Source organism: Vanrija pseudolonga, chromosome 2 (assembly GCF_020906515.1).
Source record: "Vanrija pseudolonga chromosome 2, complete sequence".
Lineage (NCBI taxonomy): Eukaryota > Fungi > Basidiomycota > Tremellomycetes > Trichosporonales > Trichosporonaceae > Vanrija > Vanrija pseudolonga.
The window spans coordinates 1536215-1560419 of NC_085850.1; the positions used below are offsets into that span (position 1 = coordinate 1536215).

The window sequence follows — 24205 nt, forward strand, 5'->3', positions numbered from 1 at the left end:
TGTAGTGTCCCCGACCGCCTCGCCCGGTAGATCTAAGCAAATGGCCAGATGACAAGGACGGGCAGGAAGATAGAGGGGCGATACGTCGGCTTGTCTCGCGACTGGCGTACGACATCAGCCCGTGGGTCCGCTCCACAACTTTGGCGGCGGCGTCGGCGAGGGGGTGTCGCCAATCCTGGACCCTGGCGCGTGCCTAGTGGGTAAACCTGGAATCCAACCACTGGGTGCATCTCCTGGGTGCCTTGGGCGGCGTGTACGCTAAGCGAGCAAGAGCAGACGTTTGCGGCTTGCGCAGAGTGGGGGGTGCGGGCACCATCACGCGGTGGAGCCGAGCGTTGCGGCGCGCGTTGACGGCGGCACGAACGGCCGACCGATATTAGTTGCATAGCGTCCGGAGCGGTGAAAGTCCAGAGGGCTACACGCCCGATGCTAAGGGGCGTTCAAAGCCCGACGACAGGTGCTTCGGGTCCAGCTTTGAGTGTGTACCATGCCCCCGGCAACTGCTTGTCGGCATGCGCCGCGCGTGCATCGATAGCCAAGCAACCCGTCTTGTCGCGCTGGCAGCCGCGTACGCGGGGCGGCAAAGGGACCCTTTTGCATTACCGACCTGTCCCGGAAAATTGGGAGGGTCTTGTTCGATGTTTATCGTGTCCTGCAAACAGGGGCCAAGCCATTGGTCCGCGCATCCTTCTGGAAGCCCTATTCACATGTTTTCATTTTGACAATGGCCTCTCCCCTGGCTCTCGAAGCAAATCTGCTTGGTTCGTGTCGTGCTCTCCTCCCCCCCCCCTTTCTGAGAGGCGTGCGTTCGCGCTTGCCCCCAGGAGTCCTCACCCGTCCTTTCTGTTTCCCCCGCGATATGTCCACCAATAACATGAGATTGCGTTGGTTGTCTTGGCCTCGATCTGATGGCCCCGCTCTACACCCTCACTGCCCGTCAAGCGTTAGAAACCCGTTTCAAACGTAACAGGACCTCGTTCTAGGCACCCGAGTGACCAACCTCTCGATTCCTGCACTCCTGACCGAGTCATCACAAAACAAAAGCACCAGCCCTCCACCGGCGGCCGAGTGCCCGGCGGGGCGGGGCCGGCGGCATCCAGCCCTCCATCAACCCATCGCCGCTCGACCTCCGTCCATGCACCGTACTACTTCACATTCCTCATCCCTTGCCTACCCGCCAACTCCCCCCATCGACCCGTCAACCGGCAACTCCCGTGTGACTCCGCACCCAGCAGCCGCGGCTACTGTCCGCGTTGGCGTGAATGCCGCAACAGACTACCAACCAACAGATTGTGGGGCAGCAAGTTGATCGCTGTGACGTAGTCGTGCGTCCTTCCTCCGCGCCAGCGCCCACCCTCCCCCGTTCGGCTGTTACATTCCTTGTCCCTTGGCTCACTATCGAAACGCGGCCGATCCCATGATCCACCATTCCCAATTGTCAGCCCTTTGTGATACCCATACCACACTAAAACTCCCCGACTTGGCCAGGAATGGCTCAGTCGAGGCCTCGCGTGGCCCCACATCTACCGGCTCCGCGGCGACACATGGGCTCACTAGCATCTGACGCTTCCTATCTCGGCTGCCTCTAGCCCCGTGAACAAGACACCAAAAGAAGAGTGAAGTTTTGGCAGAAACACAAACACATTCCATCTACGTCACAGACCGGTCCAAAATAAAGTCGAATGGTCACTACAAGCAGGTCACGAGGTCGACCCGCGGCACCAGTAGATCCTCTGTCGTGAACGTCCTGGTGCGCATCTTGCCGCTCGGCAACGAGCACGGCAACAGCCCATCTGGCCAGATCCCACGCGACCGCTCAACTCCCTCGACGAGCAGACGACGACGCTCCGAGCTGCTTGTTTAGCCCTCAGCATTCCTCCGACTACGACCCCCAGCCACATGTTCCCGCAAACAGCTTGCACGTAACCGCGTGATTCATATGTCCGGCTCGGCCGTTGGAGCTTTGGCGGCATGCTTGTTTCCATCGCAAGTCCCCTGTGCGTCATTGGCATGCTGGAATTGGACTGCTCCGAGGAATGTCACTACAAGTTGATAAATCTGCGCTCCAAATACCCCAACATCGATCTAGTCTCGTTCACCCGATTGCAGACTGCCTGCCCGTGCGCACAAGGATGACACGGTTCTTTTTTTAGTCTAGTTTTAGAGTGGGACCCGTCGTCAGGTGGAGCGAAATCAAAAAAAGAAAAGCAAAAAACAAGTTGGCACTTCATCGTGCTCGTTCTAAACATGAGCTACCACCACCACGTCGTCGTTGTACCCCGCTCAGCCCGCTCGACCCGCTCCGCGTCATGGTGTCGGGGCGGCATTGATGGAGCGTCGAAACTCTCACTCCAATGTGAGATCTAGACTGTTTTGGCCTTATTTTCTCTCCAGTCTTTAGCTCTGTGAGACCGTGTGATACATCTGATAGAACGCCGCAAGTTGTGGAGCGATGCAAATGCAGGATCGCTGTCGAGTGGAGACGGAATGTGGCAAGCCAAACGGCGAGGTCCACTGGCGGTGTTTTTAGCGGAAGCAAATATTGACACCCAGCGGAAAGGGCAAAAAAAAGGTGACGAGGATGCGACGCGCTTCGCGTCAACAACAATGGGGACCCTGGGCTTGACCGCGGCGGCGGCGGCAACATCCACCACACCACCAACGACTTCTGACTCCACCCACCCCATCACCCCACATTCCTTGTGACGCGTGCAACCAAACCAAATAATCCTCTTGCTCCAACACCCGCACCATCACCACATGTCTCGGAGGAGAGAAGAGGCAGAACTCAAACGCGTCCTCGCACTCTCAACGCAGCAAGCACAACACTGGGCCTTGGTCTCCCCCCACACACTCTCTAGCGCCCCCACCAATGACTCGAGAGATCTCGACCTCCGCCCCTTCCACAGTGGGTTCCGCCGCCGCCTCGCCTCTCGAGGCACTCGGACTAGCTAACACTCCCAGTGACCTCGATCATGACGCCGTCAAACGGCGAGCCGTCGACGCCAGCCCGACCTCGGCCCATCCAAACGGCATATGCCGTCTCGCCTGATGGTGACGAGTCGTCACCGCGAGGTGCTGCCCAGCGTGTTGAGGTCGAGCTTCCCTCCCGCTCGTCGCTCCCGAGGAAGACCCCGGTAGTCGACACGGACGAATTGGACGTGATCAGTTTGCCAGCGACACCACCGGACAACAGTGGGTTCGAGGTCCTCGACGTGGCATCACCAATAGATCTGTCGGAGCCGCTGTTAGCGCCGCGGCCGCAGATCGCCGCCGCCTCAAGTTCGTCGGCTGGAGCCACTTGGCTCAACACGAACGTGGGCTCTTCTTCGGCAGATTCATCGCGTCGGCTATCGAGCAGTGGGCATGGGAGGGAAGAAGCCGCGGCGCGCAAGGAAGAGCAGCGGCGGGAGCGCGACCTCCGGGAGCTTGCAAAGGCGCGCCAGGTCTATGAGCAAGCGCAAGAGGTCGAGCAGCGGCAGGCCGACGCCGATGACTCTTACAGCCCAACGAAGAAGAAGCCGAAAGCCAAAGCAAAGCCGAAGCCGAAGAAGGAGAGGGCTCCCAAAAAGACTAAGGCTTCGGCCCCGACATCTTCGGCCTCGAAGCGCTCCACAGCATCGTCGCAATCGGAACTTCCTGTGCCGGAGATTGCCGCTTTCCCCCCTTCTCAGTCTGAGGCTCTGGCTGTGGAGATCCCTACGGCATCCTCGTCCAACACCACTCCTCGCAAGCGCAAGTCGGACACGGCGGCGGAAAAGGTCTCTCCGCCGAAGCGGGCATCGCCTGCGCCTGTTACCTCTCCTTCGGCTGCGCCTCTAGCCCTCGATGACGATGACGCTGCCGAGAGTGGTACGTCCAGTCGCAGCCCTTCCAAGGCGGCCCCCACCGCTGGGCCCGTGGCTGCTCCTCAGCTCGCCACACCTGCCCCTCCTGTTCGTCCACTACAGCCGGCACGAAGCACCCCAAGCGGCACCCCCCGCACCGTCAAGTACAAGGCCGGTAAGTTGTCGCCTTATGGCGCCGTACTGATGGGTCACAGCGTCCGGTCGTGACAACCTCGCCAGCACGCTGTCAAAGCTCCCTGGCGCCAAGCGCTCAGGACTCTCCACCAGGTTACGCATTGCGCCACTGCATGCCCATATTGGCACACCTGCCAGGGTACTTCCTCCCCCGCCGCCGAAACCCAGCAAGAAGAAGGTGGAGTCTGATGACGACTCGGACGACGAGGGCAAGATTAAGGTCGGCAGCCGCGAGTGGCTGATGATGGAGGACTGAAGCGCAGCACGGTGTCAATTTCTTGGGCTCCCATTGTCGTAGACATACTCATTGTCGCATACTGTTGCATATTGCATTGATAGATTCGTAACCACTGTTTGTTTGGTATGTGAGTGTAACGTGGAGGGAGTGATGGTAAGGTGGCATCTCGTAGCGCCGCCTCTGTTGCGCTCCGTAGGCTGGCTGGGAGGGTGAACGGGGATGGCGGAGGTTCTGCTGCCCACACAGTCGGCAGTCCCTGATCAAGTGATAGTGAGGAGTTGGTGATGGCGCACCAGTAGTCAGAGAGGTCACGGTCATGGTTTTGCATACCAGGGGATCAACCGCTGGCTGGTGGCCTGACCTTCGACTCTGGCTAACTGAGGTCCAACGAAACTGAACGTTTGTTTGTTGTAGCCGTCACAGTGATGGAACGTTTGTCGGTTCCAGCTTGGAGGGTCGTCTAACGGAGGGTCGTCCAAGAGGCTTTGTCCAGCACCCTATCAAGTGGTTACCGCAAGTTTGCACTTGGGTAGGCTTGGGTAGCCATGATTCGCAGACCATTGTACAAAGAACTGCTGCAGACGTCTGCTGAGTGCTGTCTTTCGATGACGACTGATGAGACAGGCGGCTGCGTGAAAGTCAGACCCTGAAATCTGAAAGTGGCAAAAGATCAGTCGCGTCCGTGGCGCCACGTGGCTTTGTGGAACAACCAACCACCCACCCCTCGCACCTGACCTCACCTTCCGCATCCGTCTATTGTCTCCCCCCACATACGCCCTGACACCGACCTTGAGGACGGTAGGGCATCCTTCACCGCCACAACGGCGAAACGCCGAGGGCCGAATTACGCCTACTTGCAAGATTAAAACCGTTTCAATACCCTTGTTGTCGGCCACCGGCCTAAACAACCGGTGTGCCATCAGATAAAATTTGGAACGATACAGAGAAGATTAGCATTGCCCCTGCATAAGGATGACAAACTCGAGACAGAGAGGTCCGCTTCGGCGGAAATATTTTTTGCTATTGCTCGAGGTAGGGGTGTCTGTAGGTGTCTGGGGTACCTTTTAGGTGTCTGTAGGTGTCTACGGGTGTCTGCAGGCGTGCTGTAGGTGTTGGAGTATAGGAGGGTGCGAGGGCTTCCTTTAAGACGAGCTGTGGCCGTCGAGAGACACGGGGAAGGTGGGTGCCACATTGCCCCGTGCTCATGTTTGTACACATCTTGGGCATACTGGGCGCGTAGAAGAGTTGTGTGGCGTACGTTTGGGAACGGTACATGCGTGTCAGTGGTCGTCGGGGGTGCTAGGGAGCCTTATACGCGCGAGAAGGCTGCCGAGGTAGGAGGTGCCACATTACCGACATCACCGTGGACCCCTCCTTACACACCTTGCACGTTCCAGGAAGCATGACGGGCACGTGAAACGCTGTTTGGGTACATCAGCTGCACGCTGGAGGCCTGTGGAGGCTCGCGGAGCGGGTTCGGACGACCAAAGGTAGGTACCCCCGACGGTACCACCTCATCGCAAACCCGTCGTTTGCAACATCCACGTACCCTGGAGTGGATACCATGCATCAGCGTGACCGTTTGATGGTAATGGATGGACGCCGGCTGCGCGTTGGAGACCGCTGGGGGGGTGTTCGAGGCGGGGGGGAAGGTGGGGAAATCAAATCAATTAGCATGAATTCAAATCAAATAGGAATCGGTTGAAATCGACGAGCTTTATGCTCGCGCGGACTTGTAGATGAGTTCTAAGGAGGTTTGTAATGGATTTGAGGGGTGGATTTGGTCCCACGGCGAGGGAGGCAGGGAAGTGGCGGAAATCTGAATCAATTGGGATCAATTCAAATCAAATAGGAATCGGCTGTAATCAGGTGGAATTGGGTTGGAGTTGATTAGGAGATGAGTCCTAATGTGGCTCCCATGGTTTGTAATAGAGGGATGGTGGGTTTGGTCCCATGAGGATGACAGGGAAGGAGCGGGGGAAAATCAAATCAAATCTGATCAAATCAAATCAAATAGGCATCAATTGAAAACAAGCTTGTTTAGGCTGGAGTCGATCAGGAGATGAGTCCTAATGGAGTAGGGACGGCTTCTAATGCCGTGGGATAGTGTTGGCTGACGTCGTCAACGCACTCACTCACCTCCCCCGTCGCCTCCCTCGGCGGTTCTCGACATGCCTCGCCAGCGCCGACTGCAACCTTTGTTCTACTCAAAAGACGGGCTTTGTGACGCGTACAGCAGCCCAGATACACTCAGTGCTGCATACGACGCGTCTGGTCTCCGCAAACCGGAGTACCACGGCGCACCGAACGAACCCAGCCTTCCCTTCCCGTCACTCCTCATTGTTGCTCCACTCTCAAAAGCACCAGCAGCGACTAACAAAACGTAAGCAGCCTAGTATGGGGCTCGAACCCATGACATTTTGATATCTTAGTAGTAAGAGTCAAACTATCTACCGACTGATATAACCAGGCTTGCGTGTCTCTCGCCTTTTCCAGCCGTAGGAGAGCAGGGAGCTGGGTGCGAGGGGTGCGAGGAGGTAGGGCAGGCGTGTGGCTATCCGTCGGTCCGATTAACGACGCCGTAGAGGAAGATTTGCGCGAGGGGTGGGCTGCGAGGCGCCGTTCTGTGGCTGATTGGTCGGAGAGAAGGTCAGGGGAGCAGCCACAGGGCTCTTGTTGCTCGTCCGAGGGATCGATCCTTGTCCAGCAGGGAGTAAGTATCATGCTCCGGCAGCGAAGTCGGCAGCGGAGTAAACGCGCATTCCGGCGCGAGGTACCAGGCAGAGCACGAGGAGGGGGGCCGGGGGTAGGTCGGGGGGGTCCTCGAGTCAGAAGTGGCGATGGGAACCCAGTACCTCACCTTTTGGGACCCCTACGCACGATTTTGGGACCCCTCGCACGATTTTGGGACCCCTACGCACGATTTTGGGACCCAAAGAGCGACAGAGCACGAGGAGGGGGGTCGGGGATAGGTCCTCGAGTCGTGGTGGAGTATGCCCCAAGGGTGGCGATGGGCACCCAGAACGACACCCTTTGGGTCCCAAACGCCCAATTTGGGGACCCAAAGGGTGTCGTTCTGGGTGCCCATCCTGCACGTCCAAGGAGCGTTCATCACGGTGAAACACGAGTCGTCGCAACACGAGTCGTCACCCCCAACACCACCAAGTCTGATTCATAACCAAGCTATCTCGCCGGCAAACAATTAGAAATTGTAATATTTCATTACACCGTTGGTGAAACGGTATCATGCGTCGTTGCCATTTAGAAATAAATTTGAATCGACGCGGCAGGGGTTCGACTCCCTTACGGTGTAAAACAATTATCGTTTTTGACTTTTGATGGCGACTGAACCTGATTGGTTCCTTCGGACCTTTTTGGACTCTGGACTTCTCAAACCAACCACATCGGCCGTTACTTGCATCTACTACTACAAAACCAGGCCTCATGTCCTCGGGCGTGCGTCGCCCCATCAGTCGTAGAGGCTGCCGCCTGACGTAGCGAGTGCCGGGCGAGTTGCGGGGTTGAGAATCTGGCTGGGGTCGTCACGGCGGTGGCAAGGCCCCACTACCTTCGGCTCTCTTGCCGGCTTCTATCTACCGCTGACCGCGCACCTCAGTTGTTGCCCCTTTCGCTGCACGATCCTTGGTCCGAGGCGCGCCGTGCACGGCGAGACTCCCGGCGAGCAGGTTGCAGCATGACTGTGAAGATGGAAGTAGACCTTACGTGGCACTTCAGTATGAGGTCGATGCCCGACTTCCAACACATCGAGCACACCCACCCACATCGTACTCTACAGCCCTCGCTATCACTTCGCCATCTGACATTGGCTCTGCGCCATCTAACACGGTAACGCGACACCTAATGCATCTTTTACAATACCTGCTGCGCAACCCGAGAGAACACAAACCCTTCTGACCCTCCGCCTTTTGTATTTGTCGTGTCCGCCAACTACAGGTTGGCCTTGCCCGAGCAGCAGTCGGCGACCTCCTTGCCCTTGCCGGTGACGAGGTGCGACTGGTTGAAGGCCTGGGTCGAGGGAGGAACGTCGATGGCAGGCGACCTTGCGCTGGGGAGGTGTTAGCACGGCTCCACAGCTCGCTCGAGGTCGCGAAACCTCGACCAGGCGATGCTCGAACTAACAAGAAATCATTGGGTTTCAGAGAAATCGTATGCACTTCACCTTATAGAGCGTCAGCGCATGCTCATCAGAACGCTAGACAAGGTGGTGGGACGTGTTGAAAGTTGTTTGGACGGGAGGACAAGTTTTTTGGGTGGTGTGGAATGCGGGGTTGGCACCGCCACATTTTCACTTCACCACACCACAATTCACTTGAACGCGTCCCAAACCACTTGAACACGCCCCAAGACCCCCTAGCATGCTCCACGCATAGTACTCACAAGGCATAACAGGGAAGTCCTCGACACGGGGGTTGTGGGTGAGGCCGAACGAGTGCCAGACGACGACGTCGTCGTTCTCGACGTTGTCGTTGCGGCCGACAAAGGTGCGCATGCCCTTGGCGTTGCCGTTGGACATGTTGGTGAACTTGCCACCGCCGTAGAACTCGCCGTCGACGTGCTTGGTGACGTAGAGGTGGTGCTCGCCAAACTCGGCACGGGCGTACTGGATCGAGTCGGGGTGGGCGATCATGAGCTGCGAGGGGGCGGGGACGAGCTTGTACGACACGGGCTTGCCCGAGATGGGGTTGATCACGTTGGGGTTGGTGATCTTGAAGACACGGTTCTTCATGGGGGCGGCGTCGGCAAAGCCAGAGACCTTGAAGGGCGTCTTCTCGACGACGTAGCCAACACCCCAGCGGTTGTCGGCAGGCGGGTTGTGCTTGTCGAAGGGCATGGGGACCGAGTCCTCCTGGACGACCGTGTTGTTGTGGCCGTCGATCGAGGGGTCGATACGAACACAGAAGATGTGCTGGTGGTTGGTGGCAAGGACACCGGGCGACACGACGTTGCCGTAGGGCGAGGTCTCGCCGGGGAGGATGGCGGCGGTCGAGAGGATACCCGTGGCACGGGTCTCGAGGTGGACACCAGCGGCCTGGTCAAACTTCCACGCAAAGATGTACTCGTAGTTGGCGACGGTGAGGATCGACTGGACAACGAGGACACGGTTGCGGGTGACCGAGGGGTTGTTGGTGCGGTAGTTGGTGTGCTTCCATCCGATGCCCTCGTCCTGCTCGTGGATGCAGATGACCGACTTGGCGGTCGTGTTCTGGCCCTGGACGCCGAGGTGGTCCCAGTCGAGGTAGAGAATGTCACCGAGGCAGTCGCAGCCAAGGGCGAGCTCGTTGGCGCAGATACCGGCTCCGAGGTCTCCGAGGTCGAACGCCTGCTTGCGGTGGTAGGGGGCACGGGGGTCACCGTAGGGGACGGTCATGTCCGAGACGGACAGACGGTAAAAGGTCTTGCGGCCGTCGTAGCGAACGTCGGAGAGGACGATACCCTCGCGGGCGTTGAAGCCGACGTGGATCTCCCACTTTTGCCAGCGGAGGACGCGGCCCTCGAGCGAGAACGAGGCACCCTCGGGCTGAACGACGCGGAGGGGCTTGAGGTCCTTGCGGAAGTTCTCGCCCATCGAGGTGAGGATGTTGTAGTCGTACTCGTTCTGGATGTACAGGTGCCAGGGGAAGGGGCCGTCGAGGTCGAGGATGGTCTTCTCGCCAGTGCCGAGGATGGGGGTGTAGTCGAGGCGGACGAGCTCGAACGTGTCCGAGTTGAGGACGGGGACGATGGGGAGAGGGGCCGAGTAGTGGCACGAGTCCTCATTCTCGTTGAACGAGAGGTAGACCATGAATGGCGTGTAGCGCTCGGTGCGGGCAGTCGAGTCGGCACCGTAGATCCAGCCGTCGGGGATGATCTTGGCGTGAGCGGGGACACCAATCTTCTTGCAGGCGGCAAGGAACTCCTCGTTCTTCATGAGAGCCTCCTCGCAGGCGAGCATCTCGGCAACGTCGGCGGGGACGTGGAGGTCGGCAGGGGTGGGCTCGGCCTTCTCGACAGCGGCCTTGCCGTCAACGCGGACGAGGAACTCTGCGGGTGGTGTCAGCCAAGGTGGACGCCGAGATGATGCAGATCCCGAGATAGCGGTATCTATCGCTGTCCCTATCAGCGCTACTACACTCACCATACCACGCGCAGGTGCCGTCCTTGCGCTTGACACCGAGGAGGGCCTCGGCGCGGCGGGGAAGCTTGTCGACAGTCTGGCCGCGGGCGCGAGCCTCGTGCCAGGCGTCGAGGTAGGGGGCGAGGACCTTCTTGGGAGGGTCGACGAGTTGAATGCTCTTGAACCAGAGGCGGTAGTCGTTCGACTTCTCGTTCTGGGCAATGTACGACTTGATGGCGTAGACGGCGCCAGCAATCTCAGCCGCGTTGATGGGGTCGAGAGGGTGGTAGCCCTGGGGCGAGACGGACAGCTTGGCCGCCGACGAGACGAGCTGCGAGATGGTGGACATGTTGGCTGGTGGCTACTACTGGAGAGGCGGTAGTCACAAGTGGTGATGGAAAAGCAGAGAAAGGCCTCATCGGTGGAGCCTATATACGATTGCATCGCGTGCGGCCGTTGTGGGGCTGAGAGCAGCCAGCAGCCAGCAGAAGCAGCAGCTGCGCGACAATGACAAGCAGAACATTGTGCGACTATCGGGTATCGTATGAAATGGCGCGCAGAGGCGTCTGTAGGCGAGGATTGGCGAGCAGTGGCACTTGTAACCGAGTCGTCGATTTCGCCATGCGCCGCCTAGGAATGCCAGTCGGCACCCTCCTGTCCTCGTGATACGCTGGTTGCTTTGGGCTCGTCGGGTCAACCCCGTTGCACAGGCGGCAAGCCTGCGTCGCTGTCGGCTACACCTATCGCTGAGCCTGCATTGCTGCGCCCCGGCGGCGGCTTGCGCTCGTGCCGCCGACGGCCACACGCCGCACGCCGGCAAGCCTTCACTCGACTGCCAGCCTCGCCTCGTTCCTCGCCAGTGTGGGGCTGTGGGGCTCACCACACGTGCCGAGTTCTTCCAGAATCAGCCCAGGCGGCATGTAACGAGCTTCTTGGGCGGCACCCGCGAGGATGTCTGGCGACGCGCGCGAGACTGGCAGCCCCGGGCGCAGGGAACAATGCAGTGCCGCAGCCGCCCAGGAATGCATGCATGCGTTGGCGGGCGGCTGACTGGCGATACCGCGATACGGGTCGGCGGCGCAGAGTCGCTCCATCTTTGATTGTGGCTCCGCGTTGGTATCGCCGGGTGTGGTGCTGGCTAAACCGTCGTGAGTGTGGGGTAAGCCAGAGGCACGCCCCAACCAGCGGCCGGGTCACCGCCTGCCCAGACATACCCCGGCAAGGCAATGCCTTATCGCGACCCCCCGCCTGCGTCGCTTGCTTGGATCATCAACCATAGACGGCGGAGCGACTCTACGCCGGGCAGCGCGGGTCAACACCGGCGCTACTGTTTCAGCGAGATAGCGCGTTGAATTGGGGGTGGACCGAGTCAGGCGCCAGTGCTGGCAGTGCCGCGCTATCCGACAGCCTGCAGTTTGAGTCGTCGCGAGGCATACCGTGTCGAGCATGAATGCACTCGACACGACGCCACACTCTTTCCTTGCCGCCGGGTACAAGCAGCACAACCGCGCGATTACTCTACAACCCGCGCGGGCCGGTCCCGCCGCGTCTTCGGCCCCCCGAACTCACGGGCACCCCTCTCTGCCGCCTCTATCGCGGCTTTCAACTACCGTTACTCGCTTATCGCATGACCCTATCGAGCTATCCTATCAAGACAGCCCTGCCAAACTCGAGTGCAATCTCGCGGGTCCCGCATGCCTCGTCGTCGTACCCGTCATCCGCTCTCCGCCACATCTCCTCCATGACCAGTCGGATGACCTCGAGCTCGTGACAGCACTGGTACGCAAACGTTTTGAGGATTGACCGCGCCGTGTTGCGCTTGTCGGCATCGAGGAGGACGCTCGATGCGTACAACAGCGCCCAGTTGAGAAACTCGACCTTGTCGCCGACTTCGATGCACAGCTCGAGAATGGCCGCGGCCGAGGACTGCACCTCGGTGTCATCACGAGGGCGCTTCTGCACATCACGCAGCATCATGATCTGCAGCATGTGCCAGAGCGTCATGCTGCCGATCATTGTCCTTGGAGTCATGTAGCGGGCCGAGGCCTCGGCGCGCCACTGAGCAAGCTCAAGCTGCGCGTCAGCCACACGCCTGCTCATGTCGGCGCGTGCGACAGTCGAGGGGCTGTCGAGCGAGAGGGAAGTCGGCGGGTTGAGCAGGGGGCCATGGTGGGCCTCAAACTCGCGGCAGTTGGAGAACAGTTGGAGCGTGTTGCAAGTGATGCGAACGAGCAGGCGGTCAAAGCCAAACAGCGACTCGACGCTCTCCCATTCTCTGTCCGTCGAGCCCGTGTTACCGAGCGCCTCCCACCATGACGAGTCACTGTCCAGGACAGTGGGCGGCGACCCGACCGACAAGCAACAGAGAATGTCGTGCATGACGGCGTGTTCGATGAGGTATCGCCGCACCGGGGCCGGAGGCGTTGCGCTCGACCCGCTGCGGGAGATGGCGTTGCGCCAATCGGGGCCAAAGAGGAGGTTGCCTGCGCCACCACGGTGATTGATTGCTTCTTTGGCGTAGCGCAGTGGCTCACGCCACGACACACACGCCGCCAGAATGTCATTGTCAAGAATCATGACGCACGATGCCAGGAATGCGTCGTGCGCCAGTTCCTCGGGAACACGGCGCGCCTGGCGCAGCAAGCCGAGCGCAGTGTGACGGTACTGTCTCGAGAGCTGGAGCGTGCGTTCGGCATTCGGGGCGCGGCTGGTGGCTTCAAGGTACGACAGATGGGTGGCGCCGAGTGTCAACATTGAATACTTGAGCGCGTTGACCGAGAGCGGCGCGTCGCCCGTCGGAAAGAGGAACATGGGCGCAATGTGCTCGACCCAGGGGTTGTGCTCCTCGTCAACGACCAAGATCGACAGCGAGTATGTCAGACAGTGATGGAACTTGGACGTCAGCAACACCTTCCTCGGCACTACTCACGCATCGCAGGTCCTCGGGCAGCGGGAAAGCCAGACGCAGGAACTCGGGCGGGTCGACCGGGTTATTGAAGAAGCTGCCCATCTTGGTCTTCCTGAACAGCGCGTGCACCATCTCGATGGGCGGCACACTGTCGAGAGCGGGGCCCACCCGGCCCGGCGGCAAGGGAGGCAGCGGCGGCGCCGGGGGCATCGGCGGGAGTGGGGGAAGCGACGAGTGTGGCGTTATTGGGGGCGGCGAGAGCGCCGGCCCAGCACCGGGCGTCGGGTCATGGTATGCTGCTGCTGTCGCTGCAGCATTCGATGGCCTGTTGTGGCGTGACCCGAGGGCAGCATCGACTGCGGCGGCGTCGAACGCCTTCTTGATGGGGTACACGCACTCTGCACCGTAGTTTACGCAGCGCTTGCATTCTGGCCGTTCTGTGTCATGTCAGTGACTTGAAGGTGGGCGCTTGCTTGTCATGCATTGCCTAGCGCTCGGCGTTTATGGGACGGAGCAACAGCGGATAAAGGACGCTGCGTGTTGGGTGGTGGTGGTGTAGCCGAATTGGCGAGACAAGCGAGAAGCGAAAGAAAGACTCACCCAAATCGCACTTGATGCGTCGTGCACGGCAAACTAGGCAGCCATTGCGAGAACGCGTACGCTTGACCGACGAGCCGTCGTTGGTAGTGCTGCTGGGTCCTGCGGTGGCGTTGGCGTTGGCATCGCCAGTGGAGGAGGCTGAAGGTGACCTGCGGGAGTGTTGTTGTTGGCCGCTGCTACTATGGTGGTGGTGCTGCCCTGTTTGGTAGGGCGAGGGAGGCGAGGGAGCCATTTCGTCGCGAGGTGCTTTGGAGGGTGGGGTGCCCTCGTGACGTCGCGCAGTGTGCAGTGGGTGGGGCGGGGCTGGATAGGCGCCAAGTGACGAGCGAGCGGGTTGATGGGAGATTGCGAGTTGTGGAGGTGGTTGCGTTGTGTGAGATGGCTGCTAGTTTGTTGTTGGATAAGATAATAGTGTGGAGGATCAAACAGGAAAATGGAGCAGAAGGAGGGGGAGGGGGGGGTTGAGATGCGGGCAGGCAGGCAGGCAGGCAGTTGGTGGGTGGGTGGTGATTGAGTGGGGAAACCACCTCGGACTCCTGACACTGGGCGGTTAAGCGATTGCAATCAGTCAGTCAGACAGACCCCAGCCCAAGCCAGTAGACACGACGACACAGCGGTGAATACCAGGCAAGCTATGCATGGGCGAGACCCACTAATACTCGAGCAGCCATTTGGCATGCACCCGAACGACGACGACGACGAGGACAAGCCCAAGCAACCGGATAAGTGCAAGCCCCGCAAGACCCGAACGAGCCGTTGTCTGTAATCATAAACGGGGCGCAGGTCAGATGACCTTTAGGCGGCGGCAACCCCACACCGCCGCCGCCGCAGACTCGCCGCCGCAGGCATGCAAGCAAGCACGCAGCCGTACGGTTTGCCGGCCAAACTTGACGTGCCAAGCCATCGCCCGACGCTGTACTCTTGTCCCTCGTGCAGTTAGACTCTCCTTGTCCCCCACCTCCCTTGCACACTCTCTCTACCCCACTCCCAATGGAATCTCGTCCTCATCCTCCCCAATCTCCCCCACAACCGGCTACCCAAACACAATCACACCCGACGACATCCACCTCCACCACGCCGCCGCCGCCGACGCGCACTCCCACCACACCCACTCCGATTCCAGCAGACCTAGTCAGCTACATAGCTAGCATCCTTCACGATGCGAGACAACAACGCACCCTCGCAAACCTAGCACGTACATCCACCACTGCATACAGCGTCGCTGCCCCACTCCTCTATCGCGACCTGCTCGTTACGCACCATGGAGTCGGTGCGCTGTTCGACCTAGCCGGTGTCACTCCTCCTCCGCCCATCGGAATCGGGACCTCGTTCCCCTCCTCCTCACCCGATACGTCCACCCTCCTCTCCTTCCCACCCCCCACCCCCGCACCCACGACAACACGTGAGAGTCCGACCCGACCGCGTACCGCCGCCGCAGGAACGGGCTCGCACGGCAACCATGCACAGCTACCTGCAGCGCTGTCGGAACTGAGACTCAGCCCACCTTCACAGTCGGATGCAACTGTGTCCCGCAACAATGGCCCAAAGCTAGAGACAGACCCACCGGCACGCGGTAGCCGACCGCAAGACAGACGCATCGCGGCCCTCGCCCACGTCCGTCACCTGACGATCCGCTCCTTGCCCCCGGACCATGTCTGCGCTGGGCTCGCCCGCGCTGCTGCCGCTCGTCTCGAGGCTGCGGGTGACCAGAATGTTCGACATGGCCTGACGGCATTGACACAACTCGAACCTGGCGATCATCAAGTCGACCCCGCACTGGCCGTTGGGAACCGCCTACTCCCGATAGATACGACCGAGGTGTCGCTGCTATTCCCGCGGCTTCGAACGGTGACCCTCTTGCCGGACGCCATTGACGCAGTGCGCACATGGACCCCATACGACTACAGTCGTCCCCGCAATCCGCCGCTGCTCGAGGCACTCGCGGCCTCTTCTCGCCCCACTCACCTCTGCTTTGCATTCCGCCTTGTGCCGTCAACAGACTGGGAGACTCATCGTGACCTCACCCTCTCTGGGCAGTACCAGCTGGTCAAGCGGATCGCCCTACTCACGGCGCAGTGGCCCCTCGAGTCGGTGACGTACCACGATCTCGTCTTCCAGGTACCGCCGTCTATCCCCCACACGACCAACATCTACGACTTTGCCCCGCACGTCGTACCGCACCCGTACTTTGCCCGTCGGTTCCGGTTCCCGACACGGGCCGATGCCGTCCATATACCCGGTCCAGAGTGGACGATTCGCCCATGGCAGATGGCGATTGCGATCAAGAACTTGCTGCCATCCGGAGGCGACGCCGACGCAGCTCTGGTCGACACGCGATGGGTGTTTAGAAATGTTGGCGGACACATTCTTTCAAAGGAGCAGCGGGACGATGACGACTCGACCGGGGTGTGGTTCGAGGAGATCGAGGCGATGAGCCACTCGAGTTTGATCACGGGTCTGAGGCGTGACCTTCCTTCGAGGGACGGCATCGACGACGCCGACGTGGACAAGGTGTTCGCCAAGGTGGTGTACGAGCGCACGGCGGTGTGCGCTGCGTGCGGGAGTGGGTTCAGGCTCTTGGGGCTGGAGATCGCTGACACCACCGCAGAAGACCCAGACGACCATCCGGTATCAGGCCTCGACGGCTTGTAGCCGGTGGCAGGTGTAGAAAGAAATAGAGGCTGGCGCGGTGAGCGCTTGCTGTTAGAGCCTCGTGTATGGCTTCATGCACGAATACAATGTCCGCGGGGTCTTACGGGTTGGAGCCTGGTACTGAACGTCGACAATCCCATTAGGCGCCTTGGTGCGAGGGGCCGACTGACCCCGACCCGCCATCGACAGCTTGACTGTGGTGCTGATTTACATCGCCCACATTTGACGTTCCTGGGACCTGGGCATGGATCGTCCCAATATTATCCAGTTTAGAAATTCACTGACATGGGGGTCTGTGGGCGGCGCGGCGCATCGAGTGACGGGTTGACTGGACTTGACTGGGCACGCGCGACGAATACGAAGCTGGCGCCGTGTCGATCGATCGCCTTCCTCTCTCGTCCCCTTTCCTCTTCTTCCATCTTCCCACATCGCCATTCCCTTCCTGGCCCACCTTGTCTCAACCTCTCTCTGAGCATCTATCACCGTCCCTCGTCGTCTCGCCTACTCACTCTCACTCCCCTTGTCTTTCTTCTCACCACACTCGTTGCTCTTGACATGCTCTCGACATTTGACGTTGACCTCCCTCTCCCTCTCCCTCTCCTCTCCTGCTCATCCTCTCGCCCTTGATATATCTCCTCTCGCAGACCTTCTCTCCACCCCTCTCTCAGCTTCCTCGACTTCTTCTCCCTCTCACGGGCTGCTCACTCCTCCTCCCACCTCTCACTGTCCTCCTCTCCTCGGTTTCACTTCTCCGGTACACCACCGCCAACTCCACCCCGACGACCCGCCAAGGGTGGACGGCGCCTTCCCTTCACCTACCCTTTTCCTCGAACGCGCTAACTCGACCGACACGGCAACACATCTCATTCTCATTATCGCGCCCCAGGAATCTGCTTTCATGTTCTTCCTTGATCTGACTTGCTGACCTTCGTTGTTCTGACTTGCTGACCTTCCTTGACCTGACTTGCTGACCTTCCGTGACCTGACTAACTGATCTCGGACCACACTACCGAGGCGGAGGTGCTGACCGGCCCCTAACGCGTTGCTGACAAGGCAGGAGACCGCCACTAAGGTAGATGAGCTGACCCGACCTAATCACCCATTGATGTGCTGACAATGACGGGGGGGCTGACACATCGCTGACAAGAAGGAATCGCCTGCGGAGCTGCTGAAAGGCACTGATAAGACACTGAAGACACGATACCGACAAGATACTGACAAGATACGGAGAAGATACTGACCGGCCATTGACAGTCATACAAACAACATACTGACATGACGCCACTGACACGGCGATGCGCCGTAGCTCGCAGGCATAGCAGGGGCCACGGACTCAGCTTTCACCAGACATCCCCCCCCCCCCCCCTTCCTACACACAAACACACTCGTGCGCCAACACGGGATAGTGCGGCGGTCGCCCCACAGATCCCTCCCAGCGGCGCAAAGAACGTGACCATTGATCAACCGGGTAAGTCGGGGGTGCTGTGGCCGCCGAAGTGCACTAGGTTCACGACATACCGGGCATTGTGAACCGGCCGTGGATTCTGTGAACTTTGAGCAAGGCAGAGCACGGACGGTGCCTCCCAGATCGATTGGAGGACCAGGCGCTCGTCATTGGCCGCCACTAGATGCCCCTCATGCTCGCACGAGCGCACGCGGCATCCATCTGATGCACGGGCCTGTTCTGCGGCCTTGCAGCTTCGCCTCGGGCCTGCGTCTGCTGGGCGTCGTGAGGAGGGGTCGTGCTCGCTCTGGCTCGAGGAACAAACGGCCAGGGCAGGGGTGTCAGTGTCAGGCAAGTGTCCGTGTCCGCTGGTCGTTGCCACGGGTGCTACGGATTAGGTTTGCATCCTAGCTGGAATCTGCTCAACGGTACTGCTTGTTAGCGATGTTCCGGCGGTGTCTTGGACGACAATGCATTGTCCAATGGTCACCACGCCCCTCCTTCCCTGCGCTATGTAGACCAGCACCCTCCTCTGTTGCCACGTCAGATCTGGCGTCGGTCTTGACTACATGGGCCACGCGTCGCATTCTAGGCACGCGTCTTGAGCCAAATCGTCGTGATGAAGCAGAGCCAGGGGATACGCGTAGGACCCTTTCATAACAACAGACGCGTTGTATGTGTGTGTGTGTGCTCGACGCGCCGGATGTCAGCGCGAAGTGTTCTGGAAGATCTGTTCAACGCCATTGATGGGCGGCTGCTCCTTCTGCAGCTAGAACTCGGCGATCCGACACACTCTGACACATGCTGCTGGTTGGCGTCACTGGGGCATCCCAAAAAAGTCAAATCGGGATAAAGAGTGTTGTCCTAGGCTTCGGGCTGGGCAGGCACCGTGCCGGAGCTGGGTTGTTTGTCTCGGCCAAAGTATCACGGGCAGAGACTGGTGTCGTGGGAGTTGAAGGCCCGCGTGTAGGCCTCCCGATGCTGTATGCATGCCGAACTGGTGCGGGAGTGTGGGCCCAAACTAAACAGTGGGGTCTCTGCGGTCTCCGCGGCGACCACCGCACCACACGCGCGCGCCGTGCAGGCAGTGTGTCACGCCAGCACAGAGCCCTGGGCGTCAACAAGGCCCGCACCGCACGCCGTGACAGCTCCCAGCGCTGCGTGTTCGGAGACTTGACGACTCCTCGACTCCTGAACTTTGCGACATCAAACCTGTATCAGTGCTGCATGGCGGTATCCGGCCGTCGACTGCTATTGGGTTGGTTTGTTATTATTGCCTGACGGGACGAAGGCACAACGTTGAGCAGCGCGCGATCACTAACCCGCGCCGGGGTACATGTCGCTCCTCGCTTGCTGTTGCTGCCGCTGTTGGTTCTGCTGCTCTTGGCTGCTGAGAGAGCTCGATGCCACCTGCTCATGCTTGGTGTTGCTCACTTTTCTCAATCGCGTCTGGTTTGATTTTGGCTTTTGTCTTCTCGTCGCCGGTCGCCCCTTCGTTCGCGTTAGACCAGGCAAGCAGGTCGCTAGCGGGCAAACGGCCCTGCTGCCCCATCTTCCCAGCCTCTCTCGCCGTCCTCTCGCCCCTCGCCCCTCCTCGCCAGGCGCCGGTCCATCCCGTTCCGCCCGCCCCGCCGCGCGCCGCTTGACGACCACCGACTCCTCATGCTTGCGCCTGCGACCCTCCAGCAGCCGGCGACCCCGCCGCTCAACGCTGCTGGGTGTGGAATATTGCCAGCGTGCAGGCGCGTGCCGGTGCCGCATTACTTGCCTGGGCCTGTCTCAATGGCGCAGTTGCTCGATCCGGCTGCATCCGCCGTAAAGGACGGCGGCAGCGGCATCAGCAGCAGTACCGAGGCCAAGCTGTTGCATAAGGACAGTGTCGGTGATCCTGCTGCTGTTGCTGCTGCTCACCCCTCCTCGCGGTTACCTCATCGCCTCGTGTCTATACCCTCTCCTCCGTTATTGCCGGCAGCAACAAAGGCAACAACGGCATCTGCAGCTCGAAGGCCACACGACGTTGCGTCCTCGGCACCAACAGCCACCAACAACGCCGCCGCCGCCGCCGCCGCCGCATCGTTTCCCTTGTTTCGTGCACCTCTTTACTCTCCCACATCGCAAAAGACTAGTCTTGTCACAACCCCAACTTCCTTGCCCGGCTACAAGGACCACTACGACGACGGCACGAGCGCCGAGTCTGGCCCCCAGCTAGACCACCCCAGCAGCAGCGAAGCGAGCGACCACGCGCTCGTCGAAAAGGACGTCACTCTTTACAATACACCCACTCGCACTCTTTCTCTCATACCCACTCACTCTTCACACCAAGCACCGCTCGTCAAGCGCAGGGGACAGCACGCGCTATCCTTGTCCACCTCTTCCACCCCCAGGCGACGCGGCAGAAGGGCATCGGCAGCAGCAGCACGCATCCTTGACGGACACCGACCTCCCCCACAACCCCCAGCCATGCAGCAGGCGACGCAACATTCCCTCGTCGCATCCTTGCTGGGGACGCTCCCCGCAGGCAGCGACGGCAGCCCCAACAGCAGCGGCGATGGTCTCGAGCACAAGCCCTCCTCCCTTGGGCGGGGCGCAGCAGCGCGCGGTCGCGTCGACGTCGACAAGGCTGCTGCTCCCAATGGTGCTAACGGTACCGGCAGCAGCGCCCAGGACGAGCACGAGCCGGCACAGCCAGTGGCCCTTTCACCCGTCGACGTTCGCGAAATGCTCAGTCACTGTGATGACGCGACCATGAGCTGGAGTCTGCAGTTCTGGGTCACCATTGCGGACCCCCTGGTACGTCCCCTCCGTTCGGGGTCCAACAACTACGACTCCATTACGGATACGGTAGTCACTTGCGCTAACGTACAACCCCAGACTCACCACGTCTTCTTCGCATGTCCTGCATCAGGTACGACGACTCCTCTGTTTCCCACCCTACCTTTGGCGTTCACTGCTAACACTTGTTCGCCAGGCCAATGCAGTTGGGAGCCCCCAGTCGGCGCATTTGTGTACGTCTTGTTTACATGCTTGCTCTCTGAAATATGAGACGACATGCCGCTCGCCGCGCGCGTGTGCTAATAAAGTTAGGGTGCCTCGCTCTCCCGACGGAGAATGGTGGGAGCTCGCAGACCCTTCCCGCAACAACCAGAGCTACTACTACAGTGAGTCTGCGGGCCGGCCCCTCCTCCTCCACTTTTCCATCCATCCCGTCCCGTCCACGCCGCGCCGCGCCGAGATGGCCGCGTGTTGTTGTCGTTGCTCTTGCCAAGTTGTTAACGTCCTCGCCAGACACTCTTACGAGCGTCACCCAGTGGAACCGGCCCGACGGCGACGCGTTTGTAATTCCCCTAGGGTTGATACAGGTACGCTCCAATAACCCCGAACCTCCAGCTCATAAACCCCGCAGAGGAACGCTCTACCGGCACATAACGTTAGCAACTCCTCGGATGATCAGAGCAACAGAACATCACCAGACAAAGTAAACGGCAGTCTTCATCCATCAAAGGCGCCGGGCGGGTCCAATACGTCGTCGGTGCGCTTTGCTCAGTCGCCAGTCGTGGCCGTGGATGCCCCCGACGACGACTCGACCCCCGGGTCTCACGATCACAACATGGAGCGGGACGCCAGTCGCGAGTTTCTGGCCGAGGGCTCCACTCCGCTGCAGCAACCACCACCGCCCTCCCAGCACCTCTCGCCAGTGGCCTCAGGATCGTCTCCAGCGCGTAGCCAGGAGGAGCGCGCAGGCTGGTGGGACCGTCGCAAGTCGCGCAAGGCCCGTCCCAGGATCATGGACATTGGCCCAGTTGTCGGCCACACCGAGAACAGCATCCTCCCTTCACCACCTCGCTCCCCCATTCCTATCGACGATGGCAGTGTCAACCTCACATTCCAGCCCGCGTCGCCTACCCAGGCGGCTTACGACACGCACACGTCGTTCAGCACCGACATGTTCGCCGACCGCTACTTTGCGACCAAGCGCTCTGGCGTGTTGAGAACAAGGCTTCCGCTGGAGCGCATCATGGAGTGGCAGCGTAACCCCATCTCCTCGCCATTGCTTGTGTTAAGCAAGTCGTCGGTGCAGGACGCCATCACCACCTTCAAGGTCATCCAGCATGTGATGGGCGAGCGCGACCGCCCAGTCGACGCCGCACGAGCTCCACACGGCAGTCCCTCCTTGTCCCTGCGATCCAAGGGCGCCGAGGCTGACACGTCCGAAACCAAGATGGTCATCCTCGAGGAGATTCGATGGATGCTGCAACTCGGCGTTGGACGGACTGAAATGCGGGACGAGATTTATTGCCAGTTGATCAAACAGCTTACCCGCAATCCCGATCAGGACGCCACCGTTCTCGGGTTTCAACTCTTCTGTGTCTTTGTGCACGCCTTTGGCCCTTCAAAGAGCTTTGAACCCTTTGTGCAGTCCTTCCTCGTCCGCAATGTCGAGCGCACCGACTATGGAATTGGCATCATGTCCAAGTTCTGCCTGGCGCGTCTGGACTCTTGGCTAAAGAACGGCGGCCGTGGCCGTGTTCTTACGGTGGCCGAGATTGAGCACGCATCCGTGAGTGACAAAGTAAACGCTGGTGCTGACGCTCCACAGGACGCTGCATTCTACCCGTCCGTGTACGGCCAGACCCTCGAGACGATCATGCAGCGCCAGGAAGGCGCGTACCCAGAGCTTCGAATCCCCATCATCCTGCCATTCTTGGCGGACGGCATTCTCGCTCTTGGTGGCACCGAAGCCGAAGGCATCTTCCGTGTCCCCGGCGACCAGGACGCTATTGCGGACCTGAAGGCGCGCATCGACCGTGGACACTACCAGCTCGGCGGCATCGACGACCCACATGTGACAGGCTCTCTGTTCAAGATGTGGCTGCGCGAGCTAGACGAGCCGCTCGTGCCTACAAAGCAGTACAATGCCGCCCTGGAGGCCTCCAAGGATGTGGACAACACGATCATCTTCTTGAAGAAGCTGCCCGACCACAACCGACGAGTGCTGCTGTTCGTCATCAGCTTCATGCAGCTGTTCTTGGACCCGGCCGTCGTTGCTATCACCAAGATGACGCCGTCCAACCTGGCGTTGGTGCTGGCACCAAACATCCTGAGGACGACAAGCGAGGAGCTGTCGACCGTGTACAACAATACTTCTTTCGAATGCCGCTTTGTCTTGAACCTGCTGCTACACCTCGACCCTCCATCTGTCGACCCCGAGTACGTGCCAACGCACGGTGCGGGCGAGCGCTCGTCGCTCGACGAGTCGGACCAGGAGGAGGACGAGTTCCACGAGAGTCACGACGACGACGTCCTCGAAGCGGAGCGAGCAGAGTAGATGTGTAATGTGCGCCATGACCCTCGCTGGGTCAATCTTGGGCTTTGACCTTGGACAATCTGTGCAGACGGTGCCTTCTGCACATCACCCCTCCCTGCACGCAACGCACTCTTTTACCCCCACGCCGACCATACTCAATGACATGTTACGATATAGGTACGGACCGAGTCAATGGACCGGCTCCATGCATGCAGTTATGTATAGTAGAGGGGTGTGGGAAGGTGGGATGGGGTGCGGGTGTGCCTCGACGCGTCGAGGTCGAGGTCCAGCGCGTGGGGTGAACCGTCATGTGGATTACCGCCGAGCACGCGTTGGTTGCCTGCCCTCCCTCCAGATAGGGGTCCCCAACATGGTTGCGCCAGGTATCGGACGTCGGACGTGACGGAGACAAGACGCCTGCTGCTTGTCAGACGTCTCGCAGTAGCTTGTGACAGGGTTGTGACCTGGATGAGGGCGCGACGGTAGCGTTTCAGACCACGGCGTCCACCCGGCTGATGGACTTTGCGACCGACCACAAGCAGCCAGTAGGGCGAGTTGGGCGTCCCCCTGAAACTGCACTCTCCCAGCTTGGTGTCGAGCGAGCCCATGTGATGGGATGGGCGGGCCAGCAGCGGCGCCAGCGTCCCCGCCAGCGCCAGGCGCGCCAGGGGAAGTGTGCGTTTCACGACTAATGGACGGGCCGTGATGCCGTCACGACGCCACATCTGATCGGACAGAGTGGGCGGCGGCGCGTGTTTGGGGTGTGAGCTCGGTGGGTGGTGGTGCTGCTGCTGCTTGTGTGCATGCGGAATCTGCATTCCAACAAGCTTGTTGCCTGGGCAGAACTCGAGCCCTCGAGCCCAAGCAGCAAGTTACTCAGGGCCAGCCAGGCCCGTCACGACCACCCAGCTGGCAGCGGGC

The 24205-nt window shown here is 60.1% G+C and overlaps 5 protein-coding genes and 2 non-coding genes across 8 annotated transcripts; 4 read left to right on the plus strand and 3 right to left on the minus strand.

Annotated features, from left to right (window-relative positions):
• Positions 1-2872: 2872 nt before the first annotated feature.
• Positions 2873-4278, plus strand: LOC62_02G002359 (uncharacterized protein; the record flags this gene model as incomplete). Its single annotated transcript, XM_062768869.1, has 3 exons — positions 2873-2908; positions 2952-4002; positions 4043-4278. 3 exons carry the CDS (start codon positions 2873-2875, stop codon positions 4276-4278), a joined length of 1323 nt encoding a protein of 440 aa, XP_062624853.1.
• Positions 4279-6649: 2371 nt separating this feature from the next.
• LOC62_02G002360 lies at positions 6650-6732 on the minus strand. Its single transcript is given in 2 exon segments — positions 6650-6685; positions 6696-6732. It is a non-coding gene; the product is annotated as a tRNA-Lys (tRNA).
• A 752-nt stretch (positions 6733-7484) lies between these two features.
• On the plus strand, positions 7485-7573 carry LOC62_02G002361. Its single transcript is given in 2 exon segments — positions 7485-7520; positions 7539-7573. It is a non-coding gene; the product is annotated as a tRNA-Gly (tRNA).
• Positions 7574-8136: 563 nt separating this feature from the next.
• On the minus strand, positions 8137-10754 carry AO-I (Copper amine oxidase 1). Its single transcript, XM_062768870.1, has 4 exons — positions 10397-10754; positions 8659-10302; positions 8401-8440; positions 8137-8326 (listed from the first exon to the last, which is right to left on the minus strand). The coding sequence occupies exons 1-4, from the start codon at positions 10722-10724 to the stop codon at positions 8209-8211; spliced, it is 2130 nt and encodes a 709-aa protein (XP_062624854.1). The 5' UTR covers positions 10725-10754; the 3' UTR covers positions 8137-8208.
• A 1227-nt stretch (positions 10755-11981) lies between these two features.
• Positions 11982-14360, minus strand: atnN_0 (Aspercryptin biosynthesis cluster-specific transcription regulator atnN). The gene is made up of 3 exons (XM_062768871.1): positions 13884-14360; positions 13305-13720; positions 11982-13267 (listed from the first exon to the last, which is right to left on the minus strand). The coding sequence occupies exons 1-3, from the start codon at positions 14113-14115 to the stop codon at positions 12017-12019; spliced, it is 1899 nt and encodes a 632-aa protein (XP_062624855.1). The 5' UTR covers positions 14116-14360; the 3' UTR covers positions 11982-12016.
• Positions 14361-14873: 513 nt separating this feature from the next.
• On the plus strand, positions 14874-16627 carry LOC62_02G002364 (uncharacterized protein; the record flags this gene model as incomplete). The annotated part of the gene is made up of 2 exons (XM_062768872.1): positions 14874-16427; positions 16492-16627. 2 exons carry the CDS (start codon positions 14874-14876, stop codon positions 16549-16551), a joined length of 1614 nt encoding a protein of 537 aa, XP_062624856.1. The 3' UTR covers positions 16552-16627.
• A 3464-nt stretch (positions 16628-20091) lies between these two features.
• ARHGAP39_1 (Rho GTPase-activating protein 39) lies at positions 20092-23473 on the plus strand. 2 transcript variants are annotated; one of them, XM_062768873.1, is made up of 7 exons: positions 20092-20769; positions 20851-20884; positions 20948-20984; positions 21064-21137; positions 21265-21338; positions 21383-22537; positions 22577-23473. In XM_062768873.1, exons 1-7 carry the CDS (start codon positions 20440-20442, stop codon positions 23303-23305), a joined length of 2433 nt encoding a protein of 810 aa, XP_062624857.1. In that variant the 5' UTR covers positions 20092-20439; the 3' UTR covers positions 23306-23473. The 2 variants fall into 2 exon arrangements, with proteins under 2 accessions (XP_062624857.1, XP_062624858.1); XM_062768874.1 differs by lacking the exon at positions 21265-21338 and having other exon boundaries at positions 21531-22537.
• The last annotated feature ends 732 nt before the right edge of the window (positions 23474-24205 follow it).